This window comes from Hesperophylax consimilis, chromosome 1 (assembly GCF_061612785.1).
Source record: "Hesperophylax consimilis isolate HC1 chromosome 1, BYU_Hcon_1.0, whole genome shotgun sequence".
Taxonomy (NCBI): domain Eukaryota; kingdom Metazoa; phylum Arthropoda; class Insecta; order Trichoptera; family Limnephilidae; genus Hesperophylax; species Hesperophylax consimilis.
Genome location: NC_142836.1, coordinates 31,282,284 through 31,301,336, shown reverse-complemented (window position 1 = coordinate 31,301,336; position 19,053 = coordinate 31,282,284). Strand labels below are relative to the sequence as shown.

The 19,053-nt window shown below is 34.5% G+C and overlaps 1 protein-coding gene across 1 annotated transcript; it reads left to right on the top strand.

Annotated features, from left to right (window-relative positions):
• The first annotated feature begins 281 nt into the window (after positions 1-281).
• On the top strand, positions 282-17,230 carry LOC149426635 (dual specificity protein phosphatase 14). Its single transcript, XM_089632358.1, has 4 exons — positions 282-781; positions 3,700-3,946; positions 15,391-15,527; positions 16,332-17,230. The coding sequence occupies exons 1-4, from the start codon at positions 675-677 to the stop codon at positions 16,519-16,521; spliced, it is 681 nt and encodes a 226-aa protein (XP_089488484.1). The 5' UTR covers positions 282-674; the 3' UTR covers positions 16,522-17,230.
• The last annotated feature ends 1,823 nt before the right edge of the window (positions 17,231-19,053 follow it).

The following is a 19,053-nucleotide window of genomic DNA, read 5'->3' as shown; positions in this document are numbered from 1 at the left end:
TAAAATTAATAAAATGTTATTTGTGTTTTTCCTATAAGATACAAAATTCATAGAAATGTATTTGGGAAAATGCAACAGCAAGTTACCTATTTTCTGCAATTTTCCTCGAGAGTTAGTCTTTGTCCGGGAAAGGCGTTTCCTTTCCGCCGTTCAGGCAAATACCTTCCCGGTGACGCGGCGGGCGGGAACACCGCGCGGGAAGCGGTGGTGGCGGTGTGCGGTGTGCGGTGTGCGGTGGTGGTGTATGGCGTTTGGCTCAAGAGATTCACTTTTCAATCTTACCAAACAAACGTGCTCGAGCACTCGCGCTCTGCAGACCCCATCCCCGTGCGCTGTACAGTGTTCTCAATACACATCGCTCCAACGTCGATAGAGAGAGACTCAAAACATATCGTATTTTCTTTGTGACATCGACTGTAGAAAGTGACTAAAACATTCAGTTTATTTAAATAAAAACACTTTTCAAAATAATTTTATATGCTTTTCAAGTCAGCCTTCAATTCTAGAAAGAAAGTCAACAGCTGTGATCGTTATTACTTGGACAAACACGCACTTTTCAATAAAAAAATAAGTACCACAGACGGAAAACAATAAAGTTGGGATTAAATGAGAAATTAAAGTTCGCCCCACCGTTTGCAGTAAATCTCGCGATATAAAGAAACCGCCAATTCGAGATGAAAGTGATAAGCGAAGAATCGCGCGATGTTGACAACGGTTGTGCCGAGGAACCGAAGACCAGGACAAACGTTCAAGACATCCTGGCTGATAATGTGGAATTAAGGTAAACTGTCATCTTTGAATCACATTCATTGCTAATCTATTTAATATGACTTTATTGTATTGAATGTTGAATCATTAGGTTTAACATATACTCTTAGATTGACAGAATTGATGTTGTGATATGGGTGCCTGATTTAGGGTGGCTTCAAAGATTGGCCAAGATAACAATCCGCCAGCAAAAAAATATTTATATTTAGTATCTAAGGTTAGAGACATAGGGCCTAAACTAGCCGCATTCTCAATATTCTCAATGCAAGCGCAGTGGTGGATGCTCGCGCTACTCTCTCCGATGCAATGAATGCCTTGTTAGTACTACTAACAATGTTCTCTGAAACTGACTGCACAGAATTTCGAAAAATTCACGATATAATTTCATTTTTGGTAAATTTCAATTCTCATATATTTTAAAAAAATCAGCGTAAGCTGCTTTGTAGCCGAAATTGATTTTATTAACCCATTAAAAAAGTTTATCAATTTTAAGGAATAATGCCTGTCCTTTTTTAGCAATCAATTAAAACAGTTTTTTATGTTTTTTTTTAAGAGTCATTTTATTGTCGGTTGTTTTGAAGTGATTTAAATATTTACGAGAAGTTTGAAAAACTCACAACGCCCGCTGGCGCCGAAGATGTCTCTGATGCAACAAAAAATCCTCTCTAACAGCCCGCTATTTCATCATATTCTGATTGTTTACTAAAATAACATTTTTTTATTTTCTTTAAAACTTATTTTGGGACGGGAGGAATTTACAAAACATAAGTAAGTGGGAGGTTATTTAATTTTACATATTTTAAGAAAAATCATAATTATTAATTTCACTTGCACAATGCGGTACAAACATAAATAAAAGAGGTAAATAATATCAATAATAGATAAAAAAAAAAACCTAGATGTATAATATAATAAGTAAAACGACCTGTAGTAGAGAAAATCGTTATTATAATTTCATACAAACACAAAAGTAAAGTAAAAATAGATTTGCAAAGGCAGTTATAAAATAATAAACGACGAGCAGAGAAAGAAAAACAACCCACTGTAAACAATAAAGTGCAATGTGGTAGAAGAAATGGATTAACGGTGTGCATTCAACTTTGAAAAGATTTGAAAATTCTTCATTAAAAATTATTTCCTTAAATCGTGGCAATACACAAATAAAGGTAATTATGGCCTTTAACTTAGCATCACAAAAAGTAATTAACGAATATTGTAGCTCATCCGAAACGATTTTCTTCGTAAATTCACGATATATTTAAATTCCACCCGCTTAGCCTTCTCAACATACCATAACAAGGTAATATGGAACTATTAAGAATTATATTTATTACAATACGTGGTTTAAAGGGGAAACATTTCAATAGTTTACTTTTAAAGAGTTCTTGAATATTCTATGTTTCATCAACTGTTGGTCTCCCGGAGAATATAAACTAACATAGCATACATATTAAATAAAATTAAATCCCTCCGGTTAAAAGAATTATTTTATGTAACTTATTTGACAGAATTGTAAGCACACTCGTCCACGTGCTCATCTAGTGGCCACATTCTGTCTTCACATTCCTCGGCGAGGGAGGGAGAGGGAGCGAGGCAGATCCACTAATAGGTGCATAACGTATGACTCAAAGATGAATGTAAGATATTCCTGCACAGCAGTGGCGGACATACATAATATTAATAAACATAAATTAAAATATTTACAATATTAATGAACGGCTTAATTTAGTCTTAAGTGATTTTTTCAAAGCATTAAGAAACGCGATGACACCTAAAAAAATTGCTGAAACGCGAAGAGCTTGAATCATGCCACTAAAAATAAAGAAAATAATGCGAAATCTATAATTTTTCCGGCAAATTACTAGTAACTACTTCATTCCTACATTTACTTTACATTCAGAAGTACTATTGTAATTAGCCCGGTAAGTAGCCGAGTCATCAATTGCATCGAGTTCCCACCCTGGCGTCGCAAGTTTAATCCTCTTCTAGTTAAATCCTCCATTATTGAACAAGCAACATTGTCCGATGGATCGTTACCTATTTTTTTGAGAAAAATAATCTATTATAATGAAAGAGTCATATTAAAGACAGTAAAGTTAGTCTATCAATATCTATAAAAATTACGAAGTAGTTTCAAAGTGAACTTTAGTAAAACGTATGCAATCGAGTCTCGTGACGTCGCACGAGACACGATTCAGTACAATTTATAATTCGAATGACAGTGTACCACGATGTCATAAGCTTTTCAGCCGGTCACAAATATCAACATTTTCCGAAAATTCAAAAATTTGTATCATTCCTCAGCAATAGAAAAAAAAACGTTGTAGGTTAAACGATCTCATTATTGACTGAACCTAGCGAAGTCCGGTTTAGGATGGTATCCGTTTTAACCTGTCGTGCGCCACAGTAGCCGATATGCACACTCAATAAAAGCATGTCTCTTTATATAAGTATCTATTCTGGCAAAATAGTAAGACCATAAATTTAGGATTCGCACACGACATGTGATGGTTAACGGTTCAGTAAATGTTCTTTTTTTAAATGTGAAATCATCGTGTTTATTAACTAACTAGATAGGTGGGTATTTAAGTATCTACCTACAAATGTGATGATTTCAGGGGAAATTTGGGTTTTGATTTCAAATTATTGAAAGGTACAAATATACTTTTTAGACGCGAGGTCTGCAGTTCACAGAACTACTAGTAACGATGGATTTATAACATTTGAAACACAAATTACATTATGAAAATGTAAAGTATTAGTGGTCCTGCCAATTTTTTTCTTGGCAGTGGTGAAAACGAAGTAAATAGCTATTTGAAATGAGTATAATATGTATATAATTATAAACATATACATTACATCTTTATTCCATATTGTGGATAAGTGCACTCCCTTATCATCAACATAATCAATTAATTTTTTTCCACTTAGATTGGGCAGTTCCGGGCTGTGTGGGCTGACCGTGGTGGTGCCGGGACTCGCGCTGTGCGGCGCGGGCGCGGTGAGCACGCGCGCTCTGTGTGCGCTGCAGGTGTCGTGCGTGGTGAGCGCCGCGCCCGAGCTGCCTGACACGCCACTGCCCGCGCCCGACACGCCCTTTCTACGCGTCTCCGTCAAAGATGACGTGGACGAAGACCTCAAACAGCATTTTGACCTCGTGGCGGACCTCATAGAACAGGTAACATTTAGCAGAGGATCATTCAAAAACATTATGTCGTACCTTCTTTATTGACCTCGCCGCCTCTCTTTAATATTTGCCTTTAAAATCATCAATATTAGGTACCTACCTTTCACTTGCACCGCTGAATAGAAAATCAATACAAGGCCTATCTAAAAAATCTCGATGTTCCCAATTCATACAAGACCTTTCGACTTCCAGGCCCTGATGGGTCGTTGAAATTGATTATTTTTTCGAGAAGGAATTTTCAATATTTTAAAATGTTTGACCAGTTTTACCTGAAGTAAGATAAAATTTATCTTACTTCTAGAACATAAACACAATTCAATTCTATCGAATGGCACTGTAAATGAATTAAGTTAAGAAAAAATATCAAAAAGGTGTGGAAGTTTTCTGTACAATGGATACAAAAATAGCAATTAAGGTCTGCGTCTATAATATGCCAAACGAATTTTTTTCCTATGCATGAGAATATCATTAATATTAAATCGTATTCCCCATAGAATAACGAATAGGAACGAAAGGAGTCTCTGGTTTATTAAAATCCTATCAAAAACGGCATAGCATGCCGTTTCCTAATAAACTTTTTACATATTACCCCAAAAATAAATTACGACATGTCCAAAAGCTTGATTATAAACGGTTATTAGCTACTGGTTCCATGGTTAGAAACAAATACATAACGAGGATTTTCACATTTCAATTTATTATTATAATAATATTTTTATTGGACATGTTAATACTTTTGCCTACATGTCAGGAGCCAAACAAAATTATTATTTGTAGGTACATATTAATAATTCGTAAACCTGTGATTATTACCATTGCGCGCACTGGAGTGATTTTTGGCATTATGCCAAGTTTGCAAAAACGTTTTGAGCGATGGCTTGCCATAATTTTCCAAATTTATAGAACCTGTAGTGTAGAATGTAGGATAAACGGTTAAATCTAGGTGGATTCATTGGCTTTAAACTGGAGTAAACAGTTTAATTTGTTTCCATATTCATATTTTCCGGAATATTTTAAAGTAAATAATATGGTAAATGTATATATGACACCAATTGCTCGAGTGGCTATACTTGTTTTAAATTTTCAGCACCACGTGTTCCTTAGTCCTTTGCCTCTGGTAGAATAATAAACGCGTATTGAAAAATAATTTATTCGCATCTCCTCCGCCCCTGAAACTCTTCAGGGCGCCCACTTTGGGAATCACTAGTCAAGCGTCTCATTTGCACAGTCAAATAAATTACTTTTCACAAATTAAAACTATGTGCGAAATTTTATAAAATATAATTTTTCGAACTAAAATAGTGGCGGATAAAAACATAACCGAGAATAACCTTGTAATAAAGTACCTGTAGCTCATTCGAGAAAATGTTGTGATAATTTATTAAATCACAGTAATTTGTGTAAATGCTGTGTCGTTATTTGTAATATGTATTGTGTAATGCTCATGGTCCACACTATTAGCGAGTTGCATCTCTCCAGATATTCGAAGAAATTTCTCCGGGGTGGGAAAACACGATTGCTACGAAAACAACCATCATTGTTGGTTCGTTATTTCTCTCTTTATTTAGTTAGTATAGCTTCTCGATGATGGTCCCTTTTCTCATTCGCAAAAGCCAACAGAGGACAGGCGAGATGATACGAGGAACCACAAAGTGGGGCAGGATCGCTTTTAAACTACTCTCTCTCGGAGGAATAACAACAACAATCATAAACGTCAGACGACTATTTGAATGCTCCAACATTAATCTAATCAAAAGTGTAGTAAAAAGTTAAGTGAATCACTTCAGTTTATGAAATACAGTGTAGTTTTTCGCGCACTATCATCGCGTGATCTTAGATCCTCAACTGTAACACCCGAAAGTATCAAAATAGTGTTTTGAAATTAAAACAATAAACTTCCTACTAGATTGCACAGTTTAATCTCATTAAAAATTAAAATCATATAGACTGTATTTCGACAAGAAGCTATACAAAACAAAGAGAACAATTGTAAATAATTCACAGTTTTTCGGTGAAGATAAGAAGTGAAATAACAAAATAAAAAAGTGCTAAAAACGTTACAAGTGCAACAATAAATACATGTGTATACCCAAGAGCATAAACAAAATATAAACAAGTACTAAATGAACTTTACACAAGTATATTTAAACGTATCCCACGGCTCTCACCCAAGGCTCCATAGCTCAGTGGTCTAAAACGTCAGCACCGCGCTATTCTGTCGATCACAGTTCAATCCTCAGACCGGCGAACAAAAAAAAAATAATAAATCTTTTTTTTAATAAATATAATAATAAATATTAATAAATAATACTCAACCCAGATTATAACACTCTCACTTGGATTTTAAAAACAGCTTCACAATCAGCTACCATCACGGATTCAAACCAAAACACAACCTGTGTAACTGGTTTTGCCTGCCTATAGGCGCTAGAGAGTGTGCCAGTGTGTTTGCCTACCAACAGGCGCAAGCCTCAAAATACATAACCGGTGTAATTGATTTTGCCTGCCTTTAGGCGCTAGAGAGTGCCATTGTTTTTGCCCACCAACAGGAGCAACCCTAAAAACACAACAACATGTCTAAATCTCGCAGTAAATTCCCCAGCGCGAAGAAAACCACATCTTCACCACAAACTAGCACTATGGACTCACCGTCGGCGACACATCAATCTATGATTAATATAGACAGTGAATCAATATTTGAATTCATCAATACGAAATTCGAGGAAATGAAGACAGTAATGCTCAATAAAATTGAAACAGAGCTGCAAGAAATAAAAAACTTCACGAACTTCATCAATGACAAATATGATGACATTTTACAAAAACTTCAACAAATCATGGACATTCCAAACACCGTCAACAAAATCAAGGAGGAACTAGCGGATAAAGAAATCAGATTATCTACGGTAGAAATCCACCTGGCGGATATAGAACAAGCAGCCCTGCTGAACTCCATAGAGATAAACGGCCTAAAATTACAGGACAACATATCCCCAGTCCACGCTGTTACACGGATCGCTGAACTCGCAGGCGTTACGATGTCCCCAGAGGATACATACAAAGTCACAACAAACAAAACAAATGATCAAACAAAAATAACAATTAATTTTAAGGATACCACAAAAGCACAAACCATGTTAGCATCCAAACACAATGACCCGATAAAAAAATTCAACGGAGAAGGAGCCAAATATGTTTATCTTAATGCGGCATTAACCCAATATTACAAAAATCTGCACTGGAACACCAGAAAAAGAGCCCAAGAAAAAGACTACAAATATGTTTGGGTAAAATCAGGAAAAATTCTCGTCAGAAAATCCAAAGACTCAAAGGTTATGGAAATAAAACACCTAAACGATATATCTAATAAACTGACATAAACACGACTGTACATCTAACACAACCTCACATCACATACTTACACAAATACACACCAACATGGCAGATTACATGGAATATATAGATTCGGACAATCAACACTACTGTGAAAGTACAAATGATATTAACCTCTGGACCAAATTCACAAAAGAAAAACATAGAATCAATATATTACACCAAAACATTAGATCGATCAATAAAAATTTTGATGAATTTTTTATATACCTCCAACAGCTCGAAAATAATTTTGATGTCATTGTGCTGACAGAATGCTGGTTGAATGACAACTACATACCAAAAACAATCAAAAACTATAATACACACCATACAAAAATACACAAAAACCAAAATGATGGTATAGTTATATACGTCAGTGATAAAAATAACACAACCATTCAAGAAATAAACATAATCGACTCCAACTGCATACAAATTACATATGGAAAAGAAACATGTATCCTAGCTATGTACAGATCTCCATCCAAAAACAACATCACAAATTTCTTAACTGATCTTAACAATACATTAAATGATCTCAACAAATACAAAAATATCATCATCATAGGAGATCTTAATATAAACATTCTACAAAACGGACACCCACAAAACATAGAATACCTAGCAATACTAGCACAACACGGACTGGAGCCAATAATAAATGTCCCAACACGGGTCACACAAAACACTAAAAGCTGCATAGACCATATAATGATCAAGACAAAACTAAAAACCAAAACAGTAGTACTTGAAAGCACAATCACTGATCACTACATGAATATGATAGCAATAGACACCGAAAACACTACTTCGAAACAACATAAAATATTTACAAAAAAAATAATTGACTACTCAAACTTAAAAGAAAAACTCCAAAAAATAAACTGGAATACATTATACCAAATAGATAATGTCGATGAAGCCTGGAATACATTTACAAATACGCTTACGCAAGAAATAAATAATTACACTACAATAAAACATATAAAACTTACACACAAAGCAAAAAAAATTAAACTATGGATAACACAAGGAATATTAAACTGTATTCGTAAACGAGACAAAATTCACAAACAAATTAAACAAACACCGTATGACATGGAACAACTTAATTACTATAAAAGATATAGAAACATATGCACGAAAATTATTAGAGTAGCTAAGGAGATGTACTACAAAGAAAAACTTAAAAAAGCAAACAATTACCCAAAGGAAACATGGAGAATATTAAAGGAAGTTACATACACACAAAAATACAAACAAAAAAATACTATCGAACATCTAAATATTAACTCGAAAAAAATAGATGCCAAAACAAATATAGAAATGATGGCAAACCACGCAAATAACTTTTTTGCAACTATAGGGAAAGTTTTAGCGAATCGTAAAAAACACAGCACAAACACACTAACACAAACAAACAGATCAAACATCGATACCCAACCAACACAACACAGATTTATATTAAAAATAAGTTCGGAAATTGAAATTAACAAAATAATAAATACATTAAAAAACCAGATTGCTCCTGGATTAGATGAGATAACAACGGATTGCATTAAAATAATAAAAAATGAAATATTAAAACCTATAACACACCTAATCAACCTTAGCATAACACATGCCTGCTTTCCTAATACTCTTAAAAAAGGACTGGTAATCCCTATGTATAAATCCGGAGATAAAATGGAAATAACTAACTATAGACCAATCACTTTGTTAAACTCTCTATCAAAGATTTTCGAAAGACTATTAAAAAACCAAATAATAAAATACCTGGAAGAAAACAAATTAATCTCGGACAAACAATATGGATTTAGAGAAAAAAGAAGCACAAAAGAAGCTTTAGCTAGTACAATAGATTATATACATAGCAACTTAGATCAAGGGTTTAAATGCATAGCGATATATTTAGATTTGGCTAAAGCCTTTGATTCAATATGCCACAAAACACTTTTTAAAAAATTAGAAAATATGGGTATCAAAGACAAAGAACTACAACTATTAAAAAGTTACATGAGCGACAGAACACAACAAGTCAAAATTAATAACTATACTAGCAAACCACTACCGATTACACACGGAGTTCCACAAGGAAGCATACTAGGGCCAGTTCTTTTCATAATTTACATAAATGAACTTTGCAGCATGGAAATAGATGGAGAAATAATTAGTTACGCAGACGACACAGTTTTACTATTTAAATCTAAGGACTGGAATAAGGTTTATAACATAGCGAATCTAGGAATCACGCAAGTGAAAAAATGGTTGGACTCAAATACACTCACACTAAACATATCGAAAACAAAATTCACAACGTACAGCATAACTAAAACAGGACAGCCAAAAAACAATACAAACACCATAAAAATACACGAATGCATAAACACCAACATCTGCGATTGCCCCCCTTTAGAAAAAACAGAACAAATAAAGTATCTAGGAATCGTAATTGACCATAATCTTAGATGGACACATCACATCAAACAAATCACAAATAGACTCCTCAGAACAATACACATTTTCCTAAACATAAGAAACATATATAAAATAAAACAATTGAAAACAATATATTATGCACTATGCCAATCAATAATAGAATATGGAATAATTGCTTGGGGAGGAGCAACAAACGCAGCTATCGCTCAAATAGAAATCGTACAGAAAACGATATTAAAGGTAATACTCAAAAAACATAAACTAACCGACACAGACCAAATATTTAAAAGCTGTGACGTACTTGATATACGCCAATTATATGTTAAAACACTACTAAACTACATTTTCGACCAAAAAAACAAACCCCAACAAACACAAAATATCACTAATAGACCGGTCAGACAAGCGTACAAAGAAAACATAAAAACTCCGACGGTAAACACTACCTTTGGACAAAGACACCATAAATACCACGCTATTAAAGCATTCAACAGTCTTCCACTTGAAACAAAAATTGAGGAAAATAAAAATAAATTCAAACACAAAATAAAAAAATGGATTAAAGAACAAAAAGACAATATTACCAAAATTCTATAACATAAAAGAATAAAACATATACACGCAACACACAAAAAGATATAAAACACGCAACACGCACAAACACATATATCATTATAAATACCGATTTACATTCTCTTTTGATATTTTTCTTTTATTTTTAATCTTTATTTTTATTTTAAATTTATCTTTATTTTAATGTTGTTTTTCTTTTATTTTTAAATGTATAAATTCTTAAATTATAAAATGGGGGCCTCAGCACGGGTAAACAACCCAGTGAGGCCAACATTACTAAATTGAAATATGAAATATTGTAAAAAAAAAAAATGTATCAACAATAAAAAAAAAAAAAAAAAAAAAAAAAAAAATCAGGCTTTCTCGCAAACCTAGAGCAGGTACAATGTACATTTATAAATGAAATATTGTCTTCGATGCGATAAAAAGTATTGTTTATTTTCCTTCATATGTATAATTATAAATATTTGGCGGACCTTATTGACAACAGATTGTTTGAAATAGGATTAAATTTTTGGCTTAGTTCACAACTGTCTGATTCTAGAATCTTTATTGGCCATTCCGATTGCTTAATTCCGAGACACCAAAGTCAATCAACGTGGAAATGAAAAACAAAATTATAATGCAAAAACAAATACATAATTTAACTTATTTATTTATCTTTGTGTAAACACGTTAATTTAATCGTATCTCAGAAATCTGACATTGCAGCCAGGCACTTTTGGCTCTAGTTTTAATACAATTTAATCGTATCTCAGAAAGCTGACAGTAAAAATAAATAGACCAGTAAAAATATTGTGTATATATATCTTTCAAGATTATACCATTCATTGTTAAGATGTCATTTTAACTATTCACAACAGCTGATTGGCTAACATTAACATACATCTACAAAAATAGGGTTGTGACAATTACTGAAGGCCAGCCCTAAAGTAGGGCATTACCGGAGTAAATTTAACTGTATTTGACAGGTCATGACGTGACACGTGATGACCAGTGACCACCTATTGCTAATGACTCCAATGAGTAATGAGAGTTTAAAATTGAGCCGAACTTGTAAAAACGTTTAGTTGTTGTTCTGTTGGCGTTCGGCCACGCGCCTTGCCAAAACCTTTTCTTGCCGCTGAACTAGATTTGGGGCAAATCTTAAAAGGTCTGCTAGCAAAGATAAAATCACGCATGTCACGTGCAATTGGGACAGTAGGAATTTAAACAAGCTCCCAGGACTTACATGGCGTTGGAAAAAATATTTCTTCTCCAAGAATAACCTACTACTCTAAGAACGCAAAACTTACTAAATACTCATTAGAAAATAATCTGTTTATTTTAAATGTATGGTGAAAAAATAACTTTCTCACTGTCAGAACGCATTTCATTAAATTTTAATACGGCGTACCTACTACTATAAATTTGAACACCGCAATGCCCTCTCATAATTTGGGTAATATTGGAACTTGGGTCTTCGGCATCCGCAATTATGGTAAATTGTGAGGAGAGGGAGTGGGATAGTGAACGATATTGGCAGGTACCTGAATATCAGATTTGGCCACTAAACACGGCTAAAGCCATTTCAGTCAAAGTTTTGATACAGTGGTCTCTCGCCAGGGTGATACTTAGAGTATCTTCATTCTGAAAATAATAATTCGCACAAATTAGTGTTACCTACCATCAGAAGGTACTATTTTGTGATATTTTTGTAGATAATTTTGTTTTACGTAGGTACTAGCTCGTTTCATAGAACGAAACAAGAATAGAATTAAAACCAACAAATTCGAGTTTTTCATATTATTACTACACAATATTTTCGAAACGATTGTTCACATCCAATCTTGCAGGAAATATTTAAAAAAATATTTTTGCGAAAAAAATAATCAACCTGTAACGTTGTATATTTTTTTGTATTTTTGCACACGACGAGAGATGGCCCCGTGACCCTAAAGTCATAAAGGAAAAGCTAAAAAAAAGTGCTGGTTATCGGTGTCGGTGGAGTTATTTCCACAACTTATCGGTGTGCTTTTCAGATTTATTTTGTTACTAAATCACGTGGAGCAGGAAGCGCGCTAGAGAAAAAGCTCGTCAATCGTCGGAGTATGTGAAAAGAGCGTAGAATTCGTTATGTAAGCGATGTAAGCCGCCCAATAATAAATGTATTAAATCGGTGTACTGCGCAGTTGGTAGTTCTCAGTGTTCTGACTTATCTTGTTATGAAGCAATCCAGTTGTCAGTAAATGGAGATGAAATACTTCTGGCCGCTGAATGAACCCGCGCCCCCTCAAATACCTGCTTATTTTTGTTTACGCGGAATCGGTTTTAAATAAATCGCGCGATGTCTTAGTAGCCAACGCGTAACGAAATATTTCGCTTTCACTAATGAAAGTTTATTAATAGGCGTGTTAGTATTTACGCTCATCGACGCGACGTATGGGAAATGACGTATGTAGGTGTGTCGGGAAATGTATGTAATTACGTGTTGTTCAGAGTTTATACGTTTATAGGGGGTAACCTACATTAGTCAATTCTCTCATTCAGGAAGCAGAGGACTATTGTGTTTTAAAATAGAATGTGGACCGTTAATTCTATTTGCGACTAATGTATTCATAACATTAACATATTGTTCTCACGGTAGATTTTTAGAAACTCCACAAAAACAGTTTCTTAAAATACAAACCTCCTTACTAAAAAAATTGTTTTAAATTTTACACAACTGATAAGCTACCCTTTAATATACTTTAATGGTTGTTTCTCAATTGTGTAAAATTTAAAACACATTTATTAGTATGGTTCCTAATGTTTACAATCAGTAGTTTACAATTTTTTTTAAGAAAGACAAACATTCCCTTTCTACGAATAACCTGACAATATTTGAAAATCTCTTACTACTACCACACAAAGCGGAAAACGTTGCTTGTGTTGTGCTGGAAGACTTAGCTAGCCGAGGAATTGAACACACTACGCCTGGGTAGGACCCAAACGCGATGTCAACTCGGTCACCGACCGGTTTGATTAATGATTTATCGGTAGTCATAAATATGTGTTCCTACAACAACAAAAAAACATGTCAATCTCTTAGGTACATATATATTTTTAAAAAAAACAGCGATTCCTTACATTATTTGGGGTAAAAAATGTAATCAAATTTTGACCTCCGGTCCGATGAAAATATGTTTTTTTTTTGTTCAACTACAAAAATTAAAAAATCAGTAGGTATTGAACAGTTATGGTCGGGTGGGGGGATCAGGCGGTTAGTCGTCAGAGTAACTAGTGTTAAAATGCCAAATAATCTTTTTAAATCGTTTGTTTTTTAACAAAAACAACGAAAATTGTTTCCAGAGATCAAAATAATTCAATTTATGTTTTTTATTTAAAATAATGTCAGGAATCACTGGTTAAAGTAACCTCCATGTATGTACATATGTAGAAGGGTGGTCATACCTTAAAATATGAAGATGATTACATTACATATTGCTGATGGAATGTAAGAGATTGCACCGTCCAGCCCAAGGTTTTCCGGGTTCTGTATTTTAAAAAGGTACAATCTGATTCTACGATGTTCTTTGACGAAAAAATAATTCTTTTCAATCTCCATTCCAGTGACACCAAAAATAAGTCAGTGGTAGTTTCGGTCTGGTAAACAAGAATACTTGCAAATCAATAATTGGAATTTCATTCACGTATGAACAATTGCGTAGGTAATATGTGATATACGAGAATAGTGAAAACATCGCAAGGCTTGCCAATTCGATAAGTGCAAGTTTTCGCAATCGCAGATTGATCTGTCGGGTACAAAAATATCTGTCCTTGGCACATGACCGGTGCTAGCAATGATGAAATCATTACCTACCTATTGACCGCAGGGTACTTCAACCACTTTAAATTTATATTTATAAAACTTATACTGTAACTATAATTTAACTATTTTTAGTGTATGATTTACTTCCCAGGCGTACAGTAGCCTGGAGCGATATTTCAAAAATAAAATAGCAGTAAAAAAAATAATAATAGCAGAAAAAAGATGCCCTTTGTCATCCATATTCTTTTAAAAATACTTAAATTTCTATGTTTGTCTTTACCCGAAAACCCATGGATTTATTAATGCAAAAATCATAAATCACGCCCTTTTTCACGAAAACTTGATTGAACATTAGTACGTTACATATTGTTTTTGACGATTATCCTGCATAATATGGAATTAAATGAGAATTTCTGAGCATAGCGGAAGCAAAACGGCTAACATCCATTATTCCCATTATTTTCGCTAAAACTTCCACCGAGAGCAAACCTGTGTGATTATTTACTTTAAAATTTTACATTTAATAATTTAGTGTCATCTTATACATTTTTTGACAGATTTTGTGAAATAATATGCAATTTATAAAAATACATGCAATGTCGCTCCAGTCTAATGTACAGTGTACACGGGCTTGTGGGGTGGTGTTACCGGTGCCCACGGAATTTACACGTTTAAGGACTAGTAAAAATAATTTTTCATGATTTCCTTGTCCTTGCCATATGTTGTGTTGACTCCTTTGGCAGATAATTTAAATTCAATGCTGTTGTGGTAAAGCCGGCCTTGAGCCTGGTTTAACACCGTTTTAATCAAACAAACGTCATGGTAACAAGTCAAGTTTTTCACTGTTTTGAACTTACGCGCCACGTAATATTTACACGGCGTTTTTTAGTAAGGCTGTTAGTAGAAAAATAAAAATAATTACCTACGTTACAAAAAAAGGTTATAGCTTCTGACGTGTGGGCAAATATACAAACTCTAAACAATGAAATTATGTGAAATGTCCTCGATGTCAAATAATTGCTCCTTCTATTTTATTGTCCGTGTCCTGCGTATAGAAAACATCCACAACACTTTTTTTTTAATATTAATGGAAGCTTATTGATTACTTTAGTTCGGAGTATTGTAAATAAATTAAATATTTCCCACAAGTTGTGCAAATACGAATGAGAATGAATCCTGGAAAGAATATAGACCCTCTAGTTGTTGTGTTTTATAAATTAGTTTGTTCTAATTAGTAATGTAATGGTTTTGTTTTTAGGTCCGAGTGCACGGGGGCTGCACGCTGGTGCACTGCGTGGCCGGGGTCAGCCGCTCTGCCGCGCTCTGCCTCGCTTACCTCATGCGCCACCAGGGCTTCTCGCTAAGGGACGCCTTCCACCACCTCAGGGCCAAAAGGTAACATCCAATCAACTGACATTTATGTCTAAATCAAACTTACCAACCAACCAACCGACCGACCGACACACCAACCTTCAACTGACTGACACACAAGTAACCAACAACTGACCAATCTAACCAACCAACAAACTAGCTATTCAACCAACCGGCAACCAACCAACCAAAAAACTAACTATTCAACCAACCAGCCATCTAACTGACTGTCCAACCATTTAACCAACTGAACCTAAACTAAATCAACCTCACCACAGGCCCACTAACTAATTTATCAACATCCAATCGATCATTATACAAATCAACCGACCGATCAACCAAAAAACCAGCCGATCAACGCGCAACCAACCATTCAAACATCAAATCAACCAAACATTCAATAAATTAATCAACCAACTAACATCCAATCGATCATTGTATAATTAAACCAACCGATCAACCAAAAAACAAACCGACCAATGCGCAATCAACCATTAAAACATCAAATCAACCAAACATTCAAACAACTAATCAACCAACTAACCATATTTTAACTAACCCACTAACTAATCAGCCAACATACGACCGACCGACCGACCGATCAAGCAAACAATAACAACAATAACACCATCAATCAACCAACGCACAACCTCCCTTGTAAAGCGTCCGGATTTATCTCCATCTGAGACAAATTTCAGAAAGTGTCATTATTTAATATTTGGCAATTTGTTTGCGATCGTATGGGATGATCAATAAAGAATTTTCCTTTTAATTCGCTCTTTCGCAATACAATAAATAATGTTCACTAATGAGATGTATTTCTTTCAGACCTCAAATCCGACCCAACACCGGTTTCTTCCGCCAGCTGATAAAATACGAAGAGGAACTGTACGGAAAAACATCTGTCAAGATTGTGTTCAACGAGGGAGCTGCCAGAGATATTCCAGATGTTTATGAAGTTGATTACGAAGCCATGCTGTCGTATCGCCAGAGATATTGCATAACCAGCCGATATTAGATCATAAGTGCATTTCCCATATTGACTTCATGTGCAGCTGACTCACATTTCCCTTCATTCTTCTGAAGAGTTTTCATTTAAATGAAAACAAATGTATTCAATAATGGAAAATTAGATTCATACATACTATTATGTTATTCCACCTAAATTCCACGCGATTAGTAAAACACGTGCCTGGATAGCAGTCATAAAGTTCTTTAAATTGCACATTAAATTCAGACTCTCTGTAAGAACTTCAGGACACCAACGAATAAAAGTTGGCACTTGGAGCTAGCGTAATAAAACCCAAAAGTAACTGCAGCGCCACCAATTATTTGGCACACTATTTGTAGTAGACACATAGATCGAGTGTTGCCGTTTAATATTATCGGGTCGTGTACTTGAAAACCATTTTATGTTTTGATGGAAAATGGTATAAATCTAAAATGAATCTAACTGTTGTATTATATTAATGCAATGATTTAAAGATTGTGACAAAAGACTTGTGCGTATATTTTAGGAAAAGGAGTGATGAATGAAGAATGAAAGAGAACTTGTTGAGGGACCAAGGAGGAGAAAGAGAGTTGTTTGGAATCGGTGATTTGTAGTGATATTCAACTTCATCTTCCAATAAGTCACTAACTAGAATCAACTTTCTAAATTAAATACACAATATTGTTGAAAATTATCAGATAAAATAAAATAAATATCCAACTGGTCATTTGAAGATGAACAAATAAAGTTATATTAATTATAATTGTATTATAGAGTAAAAATTAATATATTATCCAAAAATATTTAGATACTAAAATTGAATTATTGAAATTAATTGTAAGTATTATTATATTTTTATGTAATTTTAATAAATAATAAAAACTTTATATAAATCAATTACCAACATGAATTGTATTTTTCAATTTCCCCTCGTCATGCAGCAATCACACTTTATATTGATTTATTATTTGACTATTTTTGTAGTTGTTCGAAGGTGAAAGATTAGTTTCTCCTTCTAACTTAAATACAAATTTTAATTTTTTTTTGTTTACAAGTCGACTTCATAGTTAAAATTATTTTCAAAGTTAACATTTTTTAAAGCCCGCCAAAACGAACGAAATCTGACGGGGTACGCGTGACGTCATACGTACTTCGGTTTTGTCGTTTTTTCTTTAGTTCAATCCCACTCGGGTCGGTATGAAAACGAAAAACCAAATTAAAATATTTGGCAAGATTTTCAAAAAACATAAATTAATAACCAGTAATGCAACAAATACGTAGACCAACGTTGCCAGACCTACAGATTTTTGCTGGACATCATCATCTGTCCCATGCCCGACAATTAAATTCACAATTTTTCAAAAGCAAATAAGACGTTTAGGATAAGACAGTAAACGCGACGGATGCACACGTACACCATGTGGGTATTTAGCGTTGGAAGCGCGGAAAAAGTCTTGGTTTGTGTAGGTCATATATTTATAATTGATCATAGAAATAAACCTTTGAACTCCGCATTTTTTTAAGTTGTCCTGCTTTTAGCTCATAAGACTAAAAACCTTCTGACAAAATATTCTTATGCAACACAATTATATTAGTGGTATTACACTTTACATCGACACTATAATAAGCTACCTTAGTACATTCAGTTGGGAGAAGCTGAGGGTAGGTAGGGTAGAAACTATTTGAAATGGTTTCCTTCGGAAAAAATTGCAATTCGGGAAGCAGGTTTAAGTACCGCCGCCCCGGGAACAATTTATTGGATAACCAAGACCTCTACCATAGGTCACCCCATAAGGTTAGCTATGTTTTGTGATTTAACAGGGGTGCCAGGGTTCAACAGGATGCGCCTGCCTAGCGGCTGCGTGGCGTGCCGGATCGGAAAAGGCTGGTTTCTAGAGACCCTTTGACCTCGCCAACGGTCTATCTTGACACATCGCCTTCAGCAGCGGAAGAGATAGATCATTCTTGCATCACTACTGGACACTGATACCTAGATTGTTAAACACCCCTCATACATTTTCCTTCTCAGAACTTCGTCTCCTTCCTTTCCATAGCATACGCCATGATATTTTCCTCCTGTGGTTGATGTAAAAAAATCAGCGTTTACAAAAATCAAAATCAAAGAAGTTGTAGAGAATCGGATACTGATTTCTAGTAGAAGTGTTAAGATAAATAACATCATATCAATTATTGTTAACAGATTATTACAAGCAATAATAATTAGTCGCCTGAAATAAGCAGTAATTGCTGATTGAAGTACTAGTATATATAATAATATCTTATTCTTTGTGCTATGCATAAAACCTTCTCTTATAAACATTAGTTTATCATTAAAAAATAATAATCATCAATTATTATTGTTATTTTCATATGTAGTGTTGGGCACTTGGCTTTCTCAGTTTGATACCACCAAGGGCGGATCTAACGGTCAGCATTTCAGCAAATGCTGACCGGGCTTCTCTTTGCTGGGAACCTCCCCTGGGGCCCCTCTGCAGTTTCATCTTTATCATATGTACACGCGGGGCACGAGCCCAGGGCCCCGGTCCGGAAGGATCCCCG